A 19,012-nucleotide genomic window follows, 5' to 3' on the forward strand; every position below is an offset into this window, starting at 1 on the left:
AGGACAGCAGTAACAGGAGCAGAGGCCAGGATGAGAGGTAACCTCTCAGGACTCTGAGGAGAGGAGAAAGCACCTCTACCATGCAAAGGAAACTGCTCCTGGCTTTGCCAGAATGCTCCTGTGCTTCCTGCTCCGTGCTGGGGACTGATCCTTCACTTGGAGTAGCTGCTTTGTGGTAGCATCTTGGGGGAAATGGGTGAGGAACACTTGGGATCATCCTGTTCATATTGCATCGATACAGAAATGCTGCCTAGCATGCAGGCAGGGACAGAGGGGGAGTGTACATCTGCAAACAAGAAATCATAATAAGAAATAACATAATTACTTTTTATTTTGACAAGTTTTTATGCTTTATGGGATGCAATTTTTAATAAAGTATAAAACACAATGCCTTGGGTGAGAGACCTACTCTTTCATGATCTTATCACAGACAGAGCAAAAACCACAAGGCCTCAAAGAAGCAAACACTGGGCAGTCAGACAAACCTAGATGTATCTTGTTTCCTTTTCAGAATAAATCTCATGCCTCAATTCCATGATTTAAGGCACTTTTCCAACTGAAAAATGAAGTTCAAGAGCTTGAATATATTCTCATCAAACTGCAACACAAGAATTGATAGCAGACATGAAGTATAAAAATACACATCTCAGATTAACTTTGCAAATATTATAAATTTATAATAAAAGTTAATAACCAGCAAATTATCAACATGTTCTCAGATAACATTTAAGATTAATAATTTAGAACTGAAAAAGAAGTTGCTATGAATATAGACTTCTAAATGAAAAGACAAGCATCTTATAAGTATGTTTCATCTTAAGGCTAGAAAAACAGCAAATAGCTGCCACAACAATGGGTTTTTTGGACAAATAGCAAATCTTAACAATATTTGAAGCTCTCAACAGATGGCTTGTAAAAATCAAAAAAGGTGTCTCACATAAAATACTGATATCATGTATATTTTGTCTCTAGTTTAAGCAAACCTTTTTCTCTTATTTTGGACTCTGCTAAGGCAAATCTGTAAATTGATAAACTGAACCACAGAAAGAAAGAAAAATGAAAGTCACAACAAAGTGTCACTTTTTAGACTCAATGTGCACACTCAGCTTTCAGCCTTGTGTCTTCCCAGATCACCATCCCATGACATTGTTTCTTTAGATATAGTGCAAGAAGAAAATGCAAAGGAAGCAGAGTCTAAGTCAGTCACTGGCTGCACTTCTATCCTATTTACTCACAAGGTGAGTAAAAAAATGTGGCACTTGAAGAAATTCTGGTACTGGTTTACACATCTGAATTTCCCTGTAATTTCTAACTACACAGTTTTGGTCTTCAAAGTAAAATATTACTTAACACATCATGTATTTGTTTTAAGAGGTGTGAAAAAATTAAGAGTTTGGGTAAGTGGTACAAAAAAATATAACTATTTCTACCTTTCATAACAATCAAATAAAATCTTGTGTGAAAACAAACTGTGTGCAGATATCACACCTTGAAATTAGTTACAGGCATGAGACAGAATGAACTGAAATGTTTCTATTTCACACAACATGGAAGACTTGGAGCCTGATACTATACTACACCTACTGAAGTGAACTCCAGGATGACTGGTGAGTTCAAAATTCAATTAAATCTTGACAGAAGCATGCACCAAGAAGTGAAAAGACTCAGTTGAGAAATGAGGCTTAATGGGCAGATCTCTGCAGAAATCAAGTACCTGCAGTAAGGTAATGAACAGACCAGGCAGCTTCTCTCTGCTCTGCCAGTCAGCAAACCAGCAGCCATAACATTCAACACCCATTTCACATCTGAAGTTAACCAAGACAGCCAAGACAGTAAACTTCTAAAGAGATGATTGTACTTGATTCAGTTATCCAGGAAACGCAAATTATGGGAGATGGTCACAGGAGTTTCACCATTGCTCCTCTTAATTAACTGTAGACTGCTAGTGAAGGAGCAGTCATGCCCCAGCCCTGCTCCTCCAGTGCCATGGCCATGCGTTCTCACTCTTGCCCTGGTACCAGCTCAAATCAAATGACCTCAGGATGAGGCAGGGCAGGCTGCAGACATGACAGTGAGCATAATTCTCTGTCCTTAAAACAAACAAACAAACAAAAAAAGGCAAATTTCTGTTTAATCAGCCACCAGTTTATTGGTTCAAACCACTGCAAGGTGCCCATCTCTCACCTGACACAAGAGAAACCATGGGAAGCCAAAGGCAAGGGAGAGAAATAAGTATGTGCTTAGAAAGTGGTTTGGGATGACTGTTTTGAAAAATCTTAAAAAATCAAAAACTTTATTAAAAACAGTTTCTGTTGGGCTTTGTGTTTGTTTGGGTTTTTTAAATGGTATAATTTATTAGGTAACAGCAACCTGCTTTATTAATAACAGTCAAACTGCTGCTTGACATTAGAAACTTTTGTTTGTGGAAACTGCAGTTCTGTTGACTGGACATCTAACAGCTGTCAGAACCCAATAAGCTCACCAAGTGTTGACTCTACACCATATAAACCCACAACTCTGCATCAAGTATAGCGAAATGGGATACTTTACATCATTTTTCAAACAATTTTTTAAAGTATAGGGGGAAAAAGTGACAAAGATGGAAACTAAAACATTAGAGCAAAAATGCTATTTCATGTCTTTACTGTTGAAAACATAGCATTGGTTGCTTGCTGATAAAAGCAGCCTAAGGTGAAGACCAAGCCCAGCAGCAGCCCTGGATATCAGAGTTTACGCAGAGCGGGCCCTGGCCGGACCCTGCCAGGCTGCCTCCACACGAGGCGGGCGCTGCTGCTTCCCTGGCTCCACCCTGCCGTGCCCTGGCTTTATCAGGGAGGAGATGCACAGGTGCCAAGCTCTGCCTCGCCCTGCTCCCTGCCCTTCCACCTCTCCTCACCTCTAGGAAAGGAAACCAGGTGGCTGAGCTGGGCAGGAGCCACAGCCAGACTCTCGCCTCTGCCAGCAGAGAACCAGACCCGCCAAGAGACACCATGGGGCACACCCCGCTTCTCCTCCCAAACAGAAACACTGCTTGGAGCCCACTGGCAGCGCTGTGCAGCGCTGTGCCTGACCTTATTTCTGCTGGGAATGTTCCTCCCTCCCTCATCAATTCCACCACGCTTGTCTGATGTTTCCTTTTCTGCTGTGTCAAATACAGATAACAAGTTACTCGAGGCAGGGATCTGTCCACAACAGTATAGCTCACCAGCGAAAGGCTTGGCAGGCTGTACAAAAAATGGAGCAGAGCAAATGACCAGCCTTTAAAACAAACACAATTTCATTTATTCATAGCTTAATAACTTACTAATTCATTGCTTAATGTGTTATTAGCAATACATTTTAAAACCAGGCTTTGACCCCCAAAATTCCTTTCTAAGGCATAAATAGTTAGAAACAAGTTCTTCCTTCTGCAATTACCAATGCATTGATGATTTTCAAAGTCTGAGGTCTCCAGCATTAATGATGCCATAATATCAACCCAGACACTTCTAACAGCTTTTTCTGGAGTACTTTTAAACTCCAGTACATTGTAGCCAGAGCAGCTGCTTGTGAAGCACGCTGATCCTAATGGGATGAAGGGGCCCTGACGGACAGGGCAGCCCCTGCAATCCCAGGCAGGCTGTGGGTCAGGGTTTGTGGAGAAACAAGATCTGCACACCCCCAGCACAGCACTCAGCGTGGCCCTGCTCCCTGCACAGGAGAGCAGCACACAGGTAGGAAGGCTTGTGAGAACCCCACAGAGCCTAATGAGTAAAAATACCTCCTGTAAGGCCAACCCACAGCTGATCTGCTGCCAGGAGCAGGAAGCAGAAAAAAGGGTTAGGAAAGAGAGTGTTTGTACATGTCTTGCTGCCTTTTCTTCCATGAGCATCTCTAAAATTGAATATTATAAAGTAAATTTGTTGCTATTTAAGGACACAGGTCTAGCTCTCTGTACCAGCCATGTATCACGTCTCACATGTCAGGGAAACTTGCAGACTGGTTGTCAAACCAGCGAGACTGCTGGACCAGGGTGGTGATACTGAGTGGGAAGGCTCCTCTCTTACAGAACTGCCTGCTCCTGCTTTCCTTCTCAGGCAGGATGCACACCAGAGAGCCACCAGCCACACTGCAGCTCAGGGAATGGCCACGTGCAGAAAGTCAGGAGGTACTTGATGGGAAAGGATGGGAGAGGAACTCCTGAGGGAATGTGGGGGAACAGGAGGGGCTTCTCTGCAATCCAAGTGCCAAAGGGTAACACCCACACCCCTTCCTGCCTTGGCAGTCACACATCAGGCCTGTCTCAAATACCTGCATTTCCCTTCCAGCTACTCTTGGATCTCTAAACTCTTACCTTCCTTTGGGGATAAAATTGAAATCCTGCCTCTTCCCACCATCTCCAATAAGAATTCCCTGCAGTGACACATGAATGTCAAGCAGAGTCTTTACTGAATTCAGCCCTAGACCATTGTCTCAAAAGAATCACTGTGGGGTTCAAGGGTGTTTAAAGAGAGTATCAAATACAGCTCTGAGTAATTGTTCTGTTTCCATGTTTTAAAAGGCATGTGGTAGGATGCTGCAAAGTTTCCTCCTGATTTCCTGAAGGCTGAGTGGGAACTGTTAGCACTACTTTAACTTGGATAATTGCTAAGCACACCTTGCAAAATTAGCAATGCAGCATTTAATGTGCACCTTTACTCTCCTTCTGCAAAATTATGGCAGCTCTCTGCACCACCCAGACCTATTTAATTCCCGTTAGATCAAAAATGTAAACAATTGCTTTGAAAAACACCTCCCACTGCCACACTGAAATAGTTCATCTTCTGTCTTCATATAACAACAGAGAGAAGCAGTTTCTATTAATATCCCTCTCCTGCTCCAGGCTTCGTGGTCTCAAAGAAATTCAGGTATACAATTTTCAAAGGAATTGACTTTGAAACAATGATGGCACTGAAGTCAGATGCAGATTGCAATGACCTTGAAAGGCAAGTAAAGCATGAGCTGGGAGTAGGAAGCACTGAGGAGACTCAGCAGAAGGAAATGATGAAAGTACAGAATTAGAAAGCTTAAAAAGCTATGTGTTGGTTTGTATTTTTTTCTTACCTTTACTTCACAAGTGAATTATCTGATGTGGAAAGGTCCTTTTTTTTTTTCATGTCACTGTTGGCAGCATTTTGAAAACCATCAACAACTTTGATGACTTCCTTTTGATCCCTCCAGTGCACTCAGATGCTCTTTGCCTCTCTTTACCTTCAAATCTTTAATATCAGAACTCCAATGTACATCCCACAGGTCACTTGCAGCCTCAGCAGCTGTTGCACAAAACCCAGAAATGGAATTTTTGACTGTGGCTGTCCTCAACAAAACCACCTGTGTCAGGAACACAGTAAATGTCTGGGTCCTAAGCAGACTGGAGCTATCTCATAATTAGAGCCTAGCATGTACTCAAGCATGAATAAAGTAATGATGATGAATTTTCATCACTCTTGTGATTCTGTGAATGTAGGTCATATTCCATCCTAACTACTGAACATAAAGTTATTATTTTTCAGACAGTATATTATGCAGACCCAGCTTCATGTCCTACTAAATGCCCATCTATGAGCAAAACATCCAGGGAACCTTTTTATATCTCATTTCTGCCAGTTTTTGTTCTCATCCAAGCTGCATAACCAAACATACCTGTTTTGCTCCCTTAGCCCATCTTTCCCCTTCTCCCATTGTCAACAGTTCTCAAACTAAGCTGGAAAAATTCCTTTCCCAAACATAAACATCCTTTCTTATCTACTTTATTTCACTGAATGTTTGGGTGAGACCTTTAATTTTGTTTTGTTTTTAAAGTATTATAACAAGAATAGAGTATTTTATATAAATGTACTTTGCCATTACAAACATGCTGAAGGCTGAGTAAAGTGTCTCAAAAAAGTGAAATCCCAAGTAAGAAAGCATCAAACTTCCTTTTATAAATCCATCAACCAAGTTCCAGACTCAACTGGAGATGGAAAACAAAAGCCAGAGAAGAATTACCCAGTGTTTGGAGAGAGGAATCCATGTATGTATTAACAAGAGGATACAAGATGGGTAAATTGTGTCCTCCCTCCCACACCTGAGACACCTGAGAGCTCAGGCACTTCTCAGGGGCAGACAGGGAATCAGAACAACCCACTCAGCTTTCACCTCACCACATGAATTACCAAATGACTCTCTTCACTGCAGTGAATCTGAAAATTGCAAATGTTAAGATAATGGAAATAGAGAACAACCAATTCAATTACAAGTATTCCACAGGAGCAGGATACAGAGCCAGAAGGAACATTTCAGCTTGGCAGGGCCGTTCACAGCAGTTGCTTCAGCAGGCATCGTGCCTGCCATGACACATGCAAGGTAAACGCAGAAAGAGGAAACAAACCAGTCACACAACACACTGGTTCATGTGGTTCATGGGCCAATAGCTGATACAAGACTGGTTTTACAAAGCTCTTGTTCAAACACAAGGCATATGACATGGGGTAACCTCAAATGACCAGCTAAGTATGGTTAGCTAACCTAACCATAGGGTTACTGGAGAGAAAACCAGCAGACCAGGACAAAATAGTGACCAAGGGAAATACCTTTGTTCATCCCAGAAGCCAGACATAGGAGTGTTTACAAAAAAGGCTGCAATTTATCTTTTGATATTTTTAACTATGAAGGCTGTAGCCTGAAGTGTAATTTTTAAAATCAGCTATGTGTATTCTCATCAATCGCCATTTATATAAATTATCTTGGTGTTTCATATGCAAAGCCACCCTCCCTTTAAATCCATCAGATGATAGGCAGGAATTGAAAGAAAAGGAAGATACATTTCTGGCTCAACAAGAATTGAGACTTTAAAAGAACTAGGACAGTCACTTCTCAGTGCAAATTTTCTGCCTGCCACATGAAATGCTGAAGGCAGAAAGACTTTTAGTAAAACTGTCACTTCGCAAATGCCTCAAGCACAGGAAGGGTGACAGCATGCACAGCCCTGAAGTAACAGCACAGGTGAAAAACAGGAGCTTACTTATTACACAGCAGTGCAGTTCTCAACTTGCCAAATACCTGTTTGCCCAGATTATCAATTTCAAAAAGGCTGACTGCTGCCAAGCAGAATTACACACCAAAATCTTCAAAACCTTGCAGTACCATGCTGCACTGTGCTTTATCAGCTCACCACAATTTGAGTGCCACATTCTACTAAGAGTCTGCCTTGCCCTGTGTCCTCAAAGGGGTTTAAATGCCTAAGGGACCATCACACTGGCTCCTACCAAGCTCAAGCACCATCAACCTTCACATGAAGGTAGAAACATTTGGGGATGGCTATCACAAGGCTCTTCCATTTCAGCTTTCTCCCTTGCTGAAACTCACAGCCCGTTACACCTTTGTGTGACCAAGTTTAACATTTCTTCATTGCAGCAAGGGTTTCATTGTGTCCCGCTCCCTGCTGCTCCAGGGAACCATGTGGGAAGCCCAACAGCCAGCTCCATGCCCCTGGAACACCACAACTCAATTTAAAGCATTATTACAAAAACTCACAAAAAAAAAAAAAACAAACAAAAAAAAAAAAAAACAGCTAAGGCAGACTGAGGATATAACTAACACCCAAGACTGCTGTAATTAAGGGGATCTATTGTCCAAAACTGCCCGCTCTGTGTGAGAACTCAACCTCCAAGATAATGATTCCATCTCTACCTGCACCCAGGACTGTGTGCTTAGGCTGACTATTCCACAAGGCATGAGAAGGCTGCACCCATGCCTTGTTAAAGGCAGTGTTAAGGGCTGGATTTCCAGACAGTTTGCATCACCACAAAGCTGCATTCCTGTGTGTGCTGAGCCAAGTGGCTCATGCTTGAGCTATGTAGTTGTGGGGATAAGTAACTGGAGAGAGGTCAAAATAGCTAACACAGTATTGCAGGGTTAACTCAGGAGACCTACAGGTGATTTATCCATATAAAAGCATTCAAGATCCTGTTCTTTCTGTCCAAAATGAGAGCTGCTATTTAATGGGACAAGACAAAAGAAACAGTGGAACTAAGCCAGATATTGAAAATAGCAGGTTCAATCATCCAGTTGAAATGCAATGCTTCAGATACTGAAAACCTTAAGAAGTTGTCGGAGCTGACACGCAAACAACAAAATCTCAAGTAGCTGGCTTGATCTTCATTAAATGAAAAAGTGATGACCCAAATGCCTCCTACTCCCAGATTTTGGCCTACACATCAGCTTAGAGCAAACACCTTGAAGACAGCTCAGCCTGTGTTACATGCAGACACTGTCCCTGCTCTGTGCTGCTCCTTCTCTGCAGAGGTTCCCTGTCATTTGATATGCACGAGGTAATCTTGCAGCTTGGCTCTCTGGGGTTGGAAGTGTGGCAGGCAGCTGTGCCAGGCACTCCTGCCAAGAAAATATTCTGACACACCACGGTTATAAAAACACATCAAAGGAAAAGGCTTTTTTCTTCTTTCATATCACTAAGTACTTAAATCCCAGCAGGGCTCTCCCAGCTCTGCAAGCTTTAAGTATATATACTCAAAGTCCATAAACTGAAGAGGAGACTGGCAAATATGCACCCCCGCAATCCCCCGAAAAGCCTTCTAAATGTGCCATCATTTACTGTTTAATATCTATTTTTGGATATGAAGTCAGTGATAACTGGGGTTTTTTTGGAAGGGGGGGAAGTTGTATGTAAAAAAAAATCCCTATTGTGATGAAGTGTTTTGGGACACAATATTTAAGCAATAATAGTTTGGTTAAAAAAATGTAATCAACCTTAATGTTGATCAATTTTTTTTTTTTCAGATTCCCAAAAAGGCAGCCAGCACCTTTTAATAAGGACAATTCTGTTGCCATCTCTGAACTTACTCCCACTAGTTTCACTAGATTCAGCTGTTTCAGTAGCAAAAGAAAGAGTTTGGTTTAGGCTAGAATATGACAAGAAATGGATGCCATGCAGGTGCTCCCAGGATCAGTGACAGTGCCATCCTCACAGAAAATATGAGCAATGCACTCCTAAATGCTTGTGTCTGTTCAACTGCAGCACCCACCCTTACTTTTAAAATTTTAAACTTCATGTTAGGAAGGGCATGCCTGCTTTTTCTACTTTCAGCAGGAAAGCTGAAACAAAGGGCAAGCAAGTTAATACCAGCAGAGGCATTCCCCACTCCCACTAAAGGCACCTGGGTGCAGTGGAGTGCCCACATCCTGCAGATTCAGAGCTCTCACATGGACCTCTCCAACTCTACCAGCTACATGGAAAGCTGACAAAGTTGCCAAGTAGTAAATTAATGCCTTCATGCTCAGACCTGCCTGCTTGCCAAATTAACAGAAGCATACAGAGCACTCTGCCACATGGAGAAAGACTTTTTGAGTTCCCAAAGCTGAAAATCAAGTGAACCAAGGACAGAGGCTACAAGGGTAAGAAAGAGCAGGCAAGCTCACTAGAGCGTAGGAATGGGGAGGACAGGACACACAGAACAGGTCCTTCCAAGCTGCCCACAACTTTAAAATGTCCCTTCAGTACGCCTGAGGATGTTCCTGTCCTTGCAATAATCTAACTCACCCCAGTGATTCTGGGTACTTGGAGACGGTGTGTGAGTTCCTTCCTCCCACATCTGTGTCTGATTTGTCAAGACAGGTGAGCCAGCCTTCAAAGCTTCAAAAGCCTGCCTGTCAAGAACAGAAAGCCAGGGAAATGTAATGTAAAGTTTGGGCCCAAACTGTGACTAAGACTGAAAATGCAGAGCTACTGAAAAGTGACTGAAATGGCTGTGGGACATTACCTGCACTTAAAACACCAGCACTGCACACAGAGTTACTGAGGAACCACATGTTTTCCTTCTTTGGTTTGCAGATGTTTCTTCTTTCTGCAGAGCATTAAAATTGTGTTTGAGGAGAGGAAACAGATGGTAGCTGCTATAGTGGCACTTTTCCAAGGTGGAAAGAAACCATTATAGTGGGGCTTCCACAAGCTTAAGGCTAGGAATGTCAGATTTGTATTGCCTGTTTGCACGACCTAAACACGCCACTGCAAGGCTTCCAAATGATGCAAACGTAGGGAAGTGGCTGACACTGAGAGCTGGTGCCTTAACACTGTTTGTGTGTCAGTCGGAGCAAAGGGAGACCTAAGCACAATCCCCACAGCAGTCAGTGATCTGGACAATCCATGAGGTCCCAGGTCAGAACTGTTTCTCATCTCAGGCTTCAACCTCTGAGCTACTGCTCCATGGGAGGGGAAGTCCTGCCCATAAAGAGAAATTTGTGGAAGAGGGTTGAATTTAACAGAGTAACAGAACTGAAAAAGAAGAAGAAAAATAAAAACTACATCCAAATAAAGAGAAATTATGCCATTATCCATCAAAACAATAGACATGGAAAAAAATAGGGTTTTGTTTTTCACTATCGATAATGATTTCACAGGGGTTTTTTTCTGAAATAACTCCAAAATTCTAATGAGGAAAAAAAACCCAGCCAGAGAATTTCTTTAAATTATTTCTGCCTTTTATGGATTTATATGAGAACAGCAAAAGCAATTATTCTTGTCATCCAAGTGCAGGTGGCCATTTGATAGAGGGAAAGTGGCTGGGAAGACTGAGGAGCATATCTGGGAAAAAATAAAAGAAAATGCCACGGGAACACCCTTTACAGTTGTTGGCAAAGTGTAGGGCACAACGTAATTTTGAACTGTGGAGGAGGAGTCAGAGCTGGAACATGAAGCAGATGATAATTTTAGACTAGGGAGCATGATTTTGGCAGCTAAGTATATCCAGAAGGAGAAGATAATGTAAGGTGTTGGAGAATAAGGTGAAGGTGAGGAAGACAAGAAATAATCAATCAAAGCTTTGCTAGAGAAAGCTGTCCAGATTTGTGAAATGTGGCACAGGAAGGCACTCGAGGGATCAGTGAGAGGATCACACATTGCTATGAGAGTAAGAGAGGTCATAACTTACCATGGGGGGCTGGGAATGTGAGTAAAGCAGAGTTTGGTCAGAGCAGAGGGAGCAGGATCTCTAAGGCAGGTGCAGGTGTGGCAGTGAGGGATGAGTAGCCCAGAAAGGTTGTGTGAGTGCCACACTGACACAGGGGACTTGCCAGTGGGAAAGCAGCCAGAGGCACAAAGGCTGTTCTGGTAGAACAGTGAAAGATCACAGACACACCCAGACTCACCACTCCAACCTCAGGCACTGGGAGATGCCAGGCTGGGAGCTGAGCTGCTCCAGGCTCCCTGGCCCCCAGGAACAACCAGCACACCTCAGAAGGTGGAAGGACTTCCCTTCTTAACACACCCCCTCCTTCTCTCTGTTCAGCACACAAGGGTTTTAGAATTCCTCTTCTGAGTCAAAAGCTTCAAACTACCTGGGATAAATATCTGCCTGCCTGCAGCATAATTCAGAGGAAAAAGAAAAAAACAACTAGCTGAGGAAGAAGAACAGATTTGGGTTTTTTCCCTAGAATCCTACTAAGGAGAAAATCCCCTGATGCCTGAAGGTGGGCAGCTGTGCCAGGGGAACCTCTGCATTTCAATTACTCCTGAGCACGGAGCTATTGAAAAAGTCAGAGCATGATCTTGGGCTGTTAAGGAAATCTTTGCTTACAAAAGGTTTTTGAACCTACAGAAGGGCTGTGAAGGCAGACAGAGGATAATCAGACCCAAGGACAGTGTACAGCCCAAGAATGGGAGACAGCCACAGAGAAACTGAGCAACCTGAAAGCAGCAAGGGAGGGACGGGGGGAGAGAAAAAGGAAACCTGAAACAGTCACCTGCAAATACAACCAGTGGCTGTATAAAAGCACTGCCTGTGGCCTGAGAATACCTGCATAAAGATTATAACAGAGAGGAAGAAAGAGAAGGGGGAGGAGAGGGACCAGCTAAATCACATGAGTATGAAATTGCCTGTAAAGTCTGCCTTTCCTTTTTTTCTTTTTTTTTTTTTTTTCTTTAAATATGCAAGTTTAACAAGCTAAAAATTCAGCACATGGTCAGAGCTGCCAGCAAGTATGCAAACAGCATTTGGAGCTGCTGGTGGCTCACATGAAGGTCACAGTGTACCTGCAGCTGCACAGCTGAGAGACAGGCAGTGTCACAGACAAACCTCCCATTCTGGAGCCTCCCTCTCCTTCAGCTCAGGAAGAAAAGGCTCCCACATTCCCAACCAAATACAGCACACATTCTTAAAATTTGTCTTGCCACAAAAAAAAAAAAAAATAGATCAGCATTTTCATGGGAGTGGAAAAAGTAATGCACAAATTACTAAAATGAACTGCAACAGACAGTATGCCCTAGCAAATATCAGTCTGGCTTTCTTCTTCAGCATTCAGAAAACCAAAACAGGAAATGAAACAAATATCAAGATATTTAATAAAGACATGTTTTGAAAATAGGAAGATAATCAACAGGAAAAACAAGGAAGGAGAAAAAATGTGTATGTGACCTTGTAATTTAATGCTTGTTCTTGTCAGATCAAATCTTGTTTCCCCCCCAAAAAATGTTGTTAAGAAGGTAAAATATATTTTTTCCCTGTCCAAGAAAACAGAGGCAGCTGACATGTTCATTCCATATTTGTCTTTTAATCTGTGTATTCATCAGCCTACAGCATCAGCCATCTTGCTAATTATCTGCTTCCACCACATGGAAATTGAAAAAGATGAAAAAGTCACCCTTAGGCAACAGCAGACTAGGAAAAGGGGAAGATAAATTCCAAGTTTTTATACTGCAATGAGTAATACCATATAATAGTCTGTATTTTCAAATCACTGTTTTGTCTCACGTGACAAGAAGATGCAACACTTCTGTCATCTGTCAACCAGGAATAAAGGGCAAACCAAACAGTTTCAAAGGATGCAAAAACCATCTCTCTTGTCTTTCCAGGTAACTTTTTATTCTGAAATATGTTCACATTCTCTGCATGAGCAATAGCCAGGATAACACTTCTAGATCTAATCAAAGATCACCTCATTCTGCACTGCTTCTTAGTTCTAGTTTTGAACACACAAGCATTTACATTTTCAACAAATAAAACAATCTCGGAAATTTTCATAGTATTTCTACAGTGCTGAAAGCATTTTAGGAGATCTGCTCTAATTTTTAATCCATACAGATGTAAAACTACATTGACCACGATTAATTCATGCAACTCTTCATTCTCATGGAAGTGCAATTTAGAGCCACCCAAAATACTGGCTTACAGTCAGCTCAGCTTTTCACTGCTCCATATCAGACCCATTTCACAAGACAAATCTGTAATTCCCCCAATTTAGGTACAGCCGAGTCAGATAAAAAAGGAATCAAGACTCATTTGGAGTACATGACTGGGCTAACAGCTACTCAAAATGATGTTCTAAAGCATGCTTCAGGAATAACTAAGCACTAAAAAATGTTAATTAGTGTTAATATCAATGAAAGTTTAACCTGCTGACAAAAGCTCTTAATGTTCTCTTTCCTATTAATGAGAGCATGCATAAAGAAAGCTAGTCGGATTGCCAGGATTTTCTGTAAATCCCACAAAATCACTAACAGCATCCACACAACACATTATTTAAGACCAGCAGCTCCTCCTACCAGCGCACTGGGAAACCGCATTTAATCTTTGCATCAATTCTTCTAGGGCCATTTCTTCAATTTTCAGCCAGCATCTCATTCTCAGATAAAACAAAAAGAATCCACAGCAAGCCTGCCCCCCCTGCTCAAGGATTAAAGGAGGCAGAAGGGAAAAAGGCCCAGAGCAGCCCGCTACAGCAGCGCCTCGCAGCCCTGCATTTCAATCGCTCCGCACGGCTCCCCTCGGCACAAAGGGAGGCAGGAGCCCACGTTCCCTGCTGGCAGAGCCTGGCCGAGGCGGGGACAGCCGGGGCGGGAGTGCTGGTGGCAGCAGGAGCGCTCCGAACTTGTCTGCCGCTGCCCGTGCGGCCGCAGCCAGCCGCGATCGCTGCGAGGCGCTGGGAAGGGCTGGGAAGGGAAGGGAAGGGCTGGGAAGGGAAGGGCTGGGAAGGCAGCGCCGCATCCCGCGGGAGCAGCCGCGCTCGCAGAACGCCCCAGCCTCACTCACGTGAACGCCGGGGCTCCTCCACCTCCCTGCCAGACTCTGCCACGATGGGCAGCTTGGAAGGAAAACACCTTCCCACTGACAACGCCAAGGAGATCCCGCTCTCACCAGTCCACTTCGGTCTGGACCGGTCATTTTTGAAGGTTAAGGACTTCAGATTTCCTTTAAACGCAGCCGTCTTCTGGAATCTTTGGAGGAGTCTGTTTAAATGTTGTGCCACAGCAGTATTATAACTATGTGAAATCTCTATTTCCACAGCAACTGTATTCCCACCTTAGGCAAAGGGGTTTCAGAGTCGGGATCTGTGGACCCCTCAAGGGGTATGGCAGCAGAACTGCTGCAGAAGGCACCCAGGAAAACCAAACCTCATAAACTTCCACTTACTACAGAGGGTATAGTACCACTGGAAAACTTCCAGGGACACAGAAAAACCTACAAGACTGAAAGCAGTACAACGCTTCTCTATACAGCTGCACCTCATAATTGATTTTCACTGCCTTTATACAGACTGTTTTACAAGATTGAAACTATGATGCTTTTAACACTTTTTATTTCCAAATATCATCTTGATGCCTACTAATCTCATTGTTGCAGGGTTTTGCTGATGCTGAATTTTGCTGAGTTCCCCCTGTCCTCTAATCATCCCATTGGTTTCATCCTAATTTTTAACCAACATTAACGAAATGTACATGGCTGAAAGAGAGGTTTTTTCATTATGTTTAAAAGGAGTGTGCTGTGTTATTTAAGAAAAAGATTCTTTTCTACAGATTGCATACAGCAGGTAAAAATAGCAGCCTCCCAGAGGTAAATAAGTGGACACCTGTAATGAGTTGTTCATTACTCTCAACAGTATCATTAGAAGGGACATGAACTAAAAAAAGTTTTTAAGAGAACCCGTCAAATTATTTAGGCTTCCTCTGCCAATAAAATTAATTGAGATAATTCATTTACTACATTAATTCACATTATTTCCACTCAAAGTAGGACAGGCCCACAGCAGCTCCATGTATTGGCTATGACTAGAGCCATACATGCTTCCATTTCAATATTAATAGAAATGACAAAATGAAGTCTTCAGTCAAGCTTTTCCATAACAAAATATTACCACTGAAAAACAGGATCTGTAGGCACTTTGTATGCAAAAAGTAATTTGTTTATGTGACTACCATTTGAGACTGCATTTATGCAAAGGAACAAGTGATGGGCAGCAAGACCACGATTACCAGACCAGGCTCTTGGCATCCTGGTGGTGACCCAGGAGGAGCAAATGCATGAGAGATCTCTGCAGGTGCACTGGGATAGCTGAGGCTCATCATCAAACAAAAGTTGGGTGACCATATTGCACCCACAGACAGCCCAGCGAGAACTCCAGATGCCAGACAGCCAATGGGATTTGTTACTGCAGCAAGCTAAAGGCCTAAGGCATTTTTGCATATGCAGAACAGCAAAGCTCACTTGTCAGATTATACTGTTTCCTGGTGCAGCAAGAAGTGCAGCAAACATACTCATTCATAAGCACCTGCTCCAAGAGAAGATGACAGCTCAATCCCAGATTTCCCTGAGTATCCTGACTCAATTCAATAGTAATTTCATGTTTTCCTTGGAGAATCAGCAGACTGCTTAAGCTTCCCATATATCCAAGTCCATCTTTCCATGGAGTTTCTCAGTGAAATAACAAAAAGGAAGACAAAAAGTAGTGAAGAATTTTACCACATCAACCAGCCAACTTTCAGAATCACAAGCATATAATAACTTACACTTGTGCAAAATGAATGGAGAACCCAAATACATTAGCTAAACTTCAGTTACACCAACAATGCCACTTTGTATATACTTTCTACACCTTCAAACAAATTCCAAATATGCAAAGCATAACCACAGCACCCACATGAAAGGTTCAGTTAGCTGGGCTGAAAGTTAGTTTACCTAAAAGTGGGTTATTTGTAATCATGTACTTGTTTAATCATTTTCATTCATGGAAATCAGGCAGCCTTGTCTTCCTGAGTAAGAAGCTTTGGCATAGCTTCTCTACTGAATGAAACAGAGATTATTTCAAGATACTTAACCAAATATGGGATTATTATCTCTGCTGGTTTGACACAGGATCATCCATGGCTTCATGAACAACCGTGAGTCAGACTAAAGAAACAGACCTTAAACTAACTAAAATAAACTCTTAACAGGAAAACCCAACTGAGCTTTCTTGCAACGTGAAGCAATCCAGTATGTGACCATGAGCTATGCATGGAATCAAAACAGTCCTGAAAATACAACATGACTATCTCAGGGAAGAGCTACTGCAGTTTTCACTCTTTAAGTCTTAACTTGATCCCCACACCCCTTCAGATCATCATGACAACCATGGTATGGAATTAAACATGCCATTACAGTCCTACACATTTCATGCCTAATTAGAATTTTATAGTAAAAGGACTGATGCCCAGTTCTAGAACTTAGAGTCTGTAAATACAATAGGACTTGGTGTAATTTTTCAGATACAATACAATTATTTTTTTAATTAAAAATTCAAGCTGCTTCTGGAATTCTGATTTTTAACTTCTGCTAATGTATTGTCTTCAGCAAAATATCTTCACCAGTCCCAGGCAAGCCCCTGCTGCAACAGAGGAATTCATAAAGAAATTTGAGGAGTGCACAGCCTTTCAGTTCTGTCTTAGAAGTTAAAAATGCATTGGAAACATTTTTTGTCTACTGGTCTGTTTCAGTGAAACTGCAAAGATAATGAGAGGCACAAATGCATTTAATTTAATCAATCGATTTCCATTGCTGCATGGGTATAATATTTGACCTGATTTGTATTGACTTTTTTCTAAACTTCTATTAGATTTGAAAGCTCCAACAACATTATTTTTTCCCTCAGTTCTCTACTTTACTTTGGTTTTGGCTGTAGTCTTCAGCAAATCCTGTTCAAACACAGCAGCATCACACATATTTTATTTCCAAATAGTTTCACCCAAATATGTTGACCTAGTTTTTCAAGAAATGGTGGCTATTTTGAAAATGTTTCAGAAGTAACACACAGCTATCCACTCATGTTGGGGGGCCAGACTGGTAACCATAAGCCATTAACATGTAATCATGTAATCAGTTTTGCTCGAGCAAATGATACTTTCAACAATATACCTAAAGATTTCTCTGCTAACTTTATGCTAATCTTTGTAATATCAGCTATCAGTGAGTCCGAAAATTTAACTGTGTGCTGTGTGAAAAACTGGTTTTGCTTAAACTACCTTCCTGGACGTTTTCTGTGTGCCCCAGTTTCTCTTTTGTGAAGCAGTGGAAAAGAAAAAAAAAAAAAACAAACCACAAAAACAAACAAACCCAAAAAAACCCTACAGGAAATAAACACTCTCTTTTCACATCCCCAATCCATTCATGACTACACAGACTGCCACTGTAGGTGATATTATGTCTCCTCCAACTGCCTGTTTTTCAGACAGAAAATTTCCTACACTAATTAGTTCCTATTTGTATAAAAGCAAGTCCATACCTCTGACCGCCTGCTCCGTTCCTCCACATACACTAATTCTACTCTAACAAAGGGAACAAAACTGGACATGGTACTCCAGAAGCAGGCAGAGCAGAGATTACTCAGTGACATAAGGATTTTGTTGTTCTCATATATCCTCTCAGGGGTTTGTAATGCTTTGTTTGCCTTTTGGACCAACACTGAATGCCAAGGGAGCTGCTGCTGTTTGCAGGGAACTACTCACAGCCAGTCAAGGTCTCTCAGTGAGGGTAACATCATTTTCTTTTCTCATCTGCATCACTTGTAGAAGCAATTAATTTCACCTTCTCTACTGATCACTTACTTATCACCACCAATTTATCCTCCATCAGTTTGCACTCGGCACTGAATTCTACTATTTGAATAAGTATTTTCACACATTTGCAAATTTTCTCTTTCTACGCTTTTTTCCATTTCCAGTTCATTCAGGATTATGTTGAACAGCTGCAGGAACCCCTGCAGAAATCCCTGTCTCCACCAGCAACTCCCCCTCTACCCACAGAAAACTGACCACCTCAATCAACGCTCTATTTCTTATTTTTCAAACAATTACTAATCCACAAGAGGGCTTCCAGTTTAACCCATGGAGCCTAAGAGTGGCTGCAGCACCAGGAAAAGTCTGCGTTGACTATAAAGCAGCACTACAAGAAATGGAAACACAGCGAGGTTTCCCTGCCGCCGCTTTGCACGGGCCCTGCCCCATCGCTTGTGGCAGAGGGAGGAGGCAGAGCATATGGATGCACAGTTGTGCCTGTGCAGCTGAATGCCCTGCCAAACATCCCTTACAGCTTTTAGAGATGCCACAGGGTCGGCACCAGGCAGCCGAGCCTGCATGGCCCCACCCACCACATCCCCAGAACTCTACAGACAGGGTGGTGGGCTGAGAAATGCAGCACCCAGGCACCAGTGCTCTCCAAAGACACTGCAAACATAGCCAGGGAGACTTACCTAAGCTGGACTCCTGCAGAGAGGGAAGAGACCCATTGAACGTGGCTTTTATAAATTTAGGTCCTCTCAGATCCTACCAAAAAGTGCCACACACACCCACTGCACAAGGGTGATACTGATTCCCAGTCTTAAATCAAAGGGAAAGAAGAGGGAAACAGGACAGTTGATATGAAAGATCCAAACAGAAAATGCATTTTTAACATTTCAACCTCCTCTTGGCACGAGTGCTTCCTCCATGAAAAAAAGGGATTTTCCCTTTTATTTCCCTGAATGACTGAGTTCTCTTGGTAATCAGCCCAGTTAGGCTTTATTATGTAAAGCATCTGGGATTTGAAACTGGGATTCATAAGCAGAGATGGCAGTATTCTGCTTTTGGCAACACCTCACTCTTTCACAAGGAGAAAATTGTTCCTAGATTCACAATCTCAAGAAATACAGAGAACTTAGCAAATACATGGAGGACGGAGGGAAACAAAAAAATCAAAGTTTTTCTTCTTAAAAA

The 19,012-nt window shown here is 42.3% G+C and overlaps 1 protein-coding gene across 7 annotated transcripts in view; it reads right to left on the minus strand.

Annotated features, from left to right (window-relative positions):
- Nucleotides 1-19,012, minus strand: part of MCF2L (MCF.2 cell line derived transforming sequence like) — a 146,832-nt gene that overhangs the window by 110,183 nt on the left and 17,637 nt on the right. Inside the window, exon 1 of one of the 7 annotated variants that reach the window (XM_063149936.1) lies at nt 18,511-18,608. The exons of 5 other annotated variants lie outside the window; for them this stretch is intronic. Coding sequence is in view for 1 of the 2 variants with exons in the window: in XM_063149933.1 (XP_063006003.1) it covers nt 13,553-13,631 (79 nt within the window). In the remaining variant the exon portion in view is untranslated. Of the gene's footprint in view, nt 1-13,552; nt 13,880-18,510; nt 18,609-19,012 lie in introns of those variants that run through there. One more of the 7 variants, XM_063149933.1, reaches the window with a different exon arrangement.

Source organism: Melospiza melodia, chromosome 2 (genome assembly GCF_035770615.1).
Source record: "Melospiza melodia melodia isolate bMelMel2 chromosome 2, bMelMel2.pri, whole genome shotgun sequence".
Lineage (NCBI taxonomy): Eukaryota > Metazoa > Chordata > Aves > Passeriformes > Passerellidae > Melospiza > Melospiza melodia.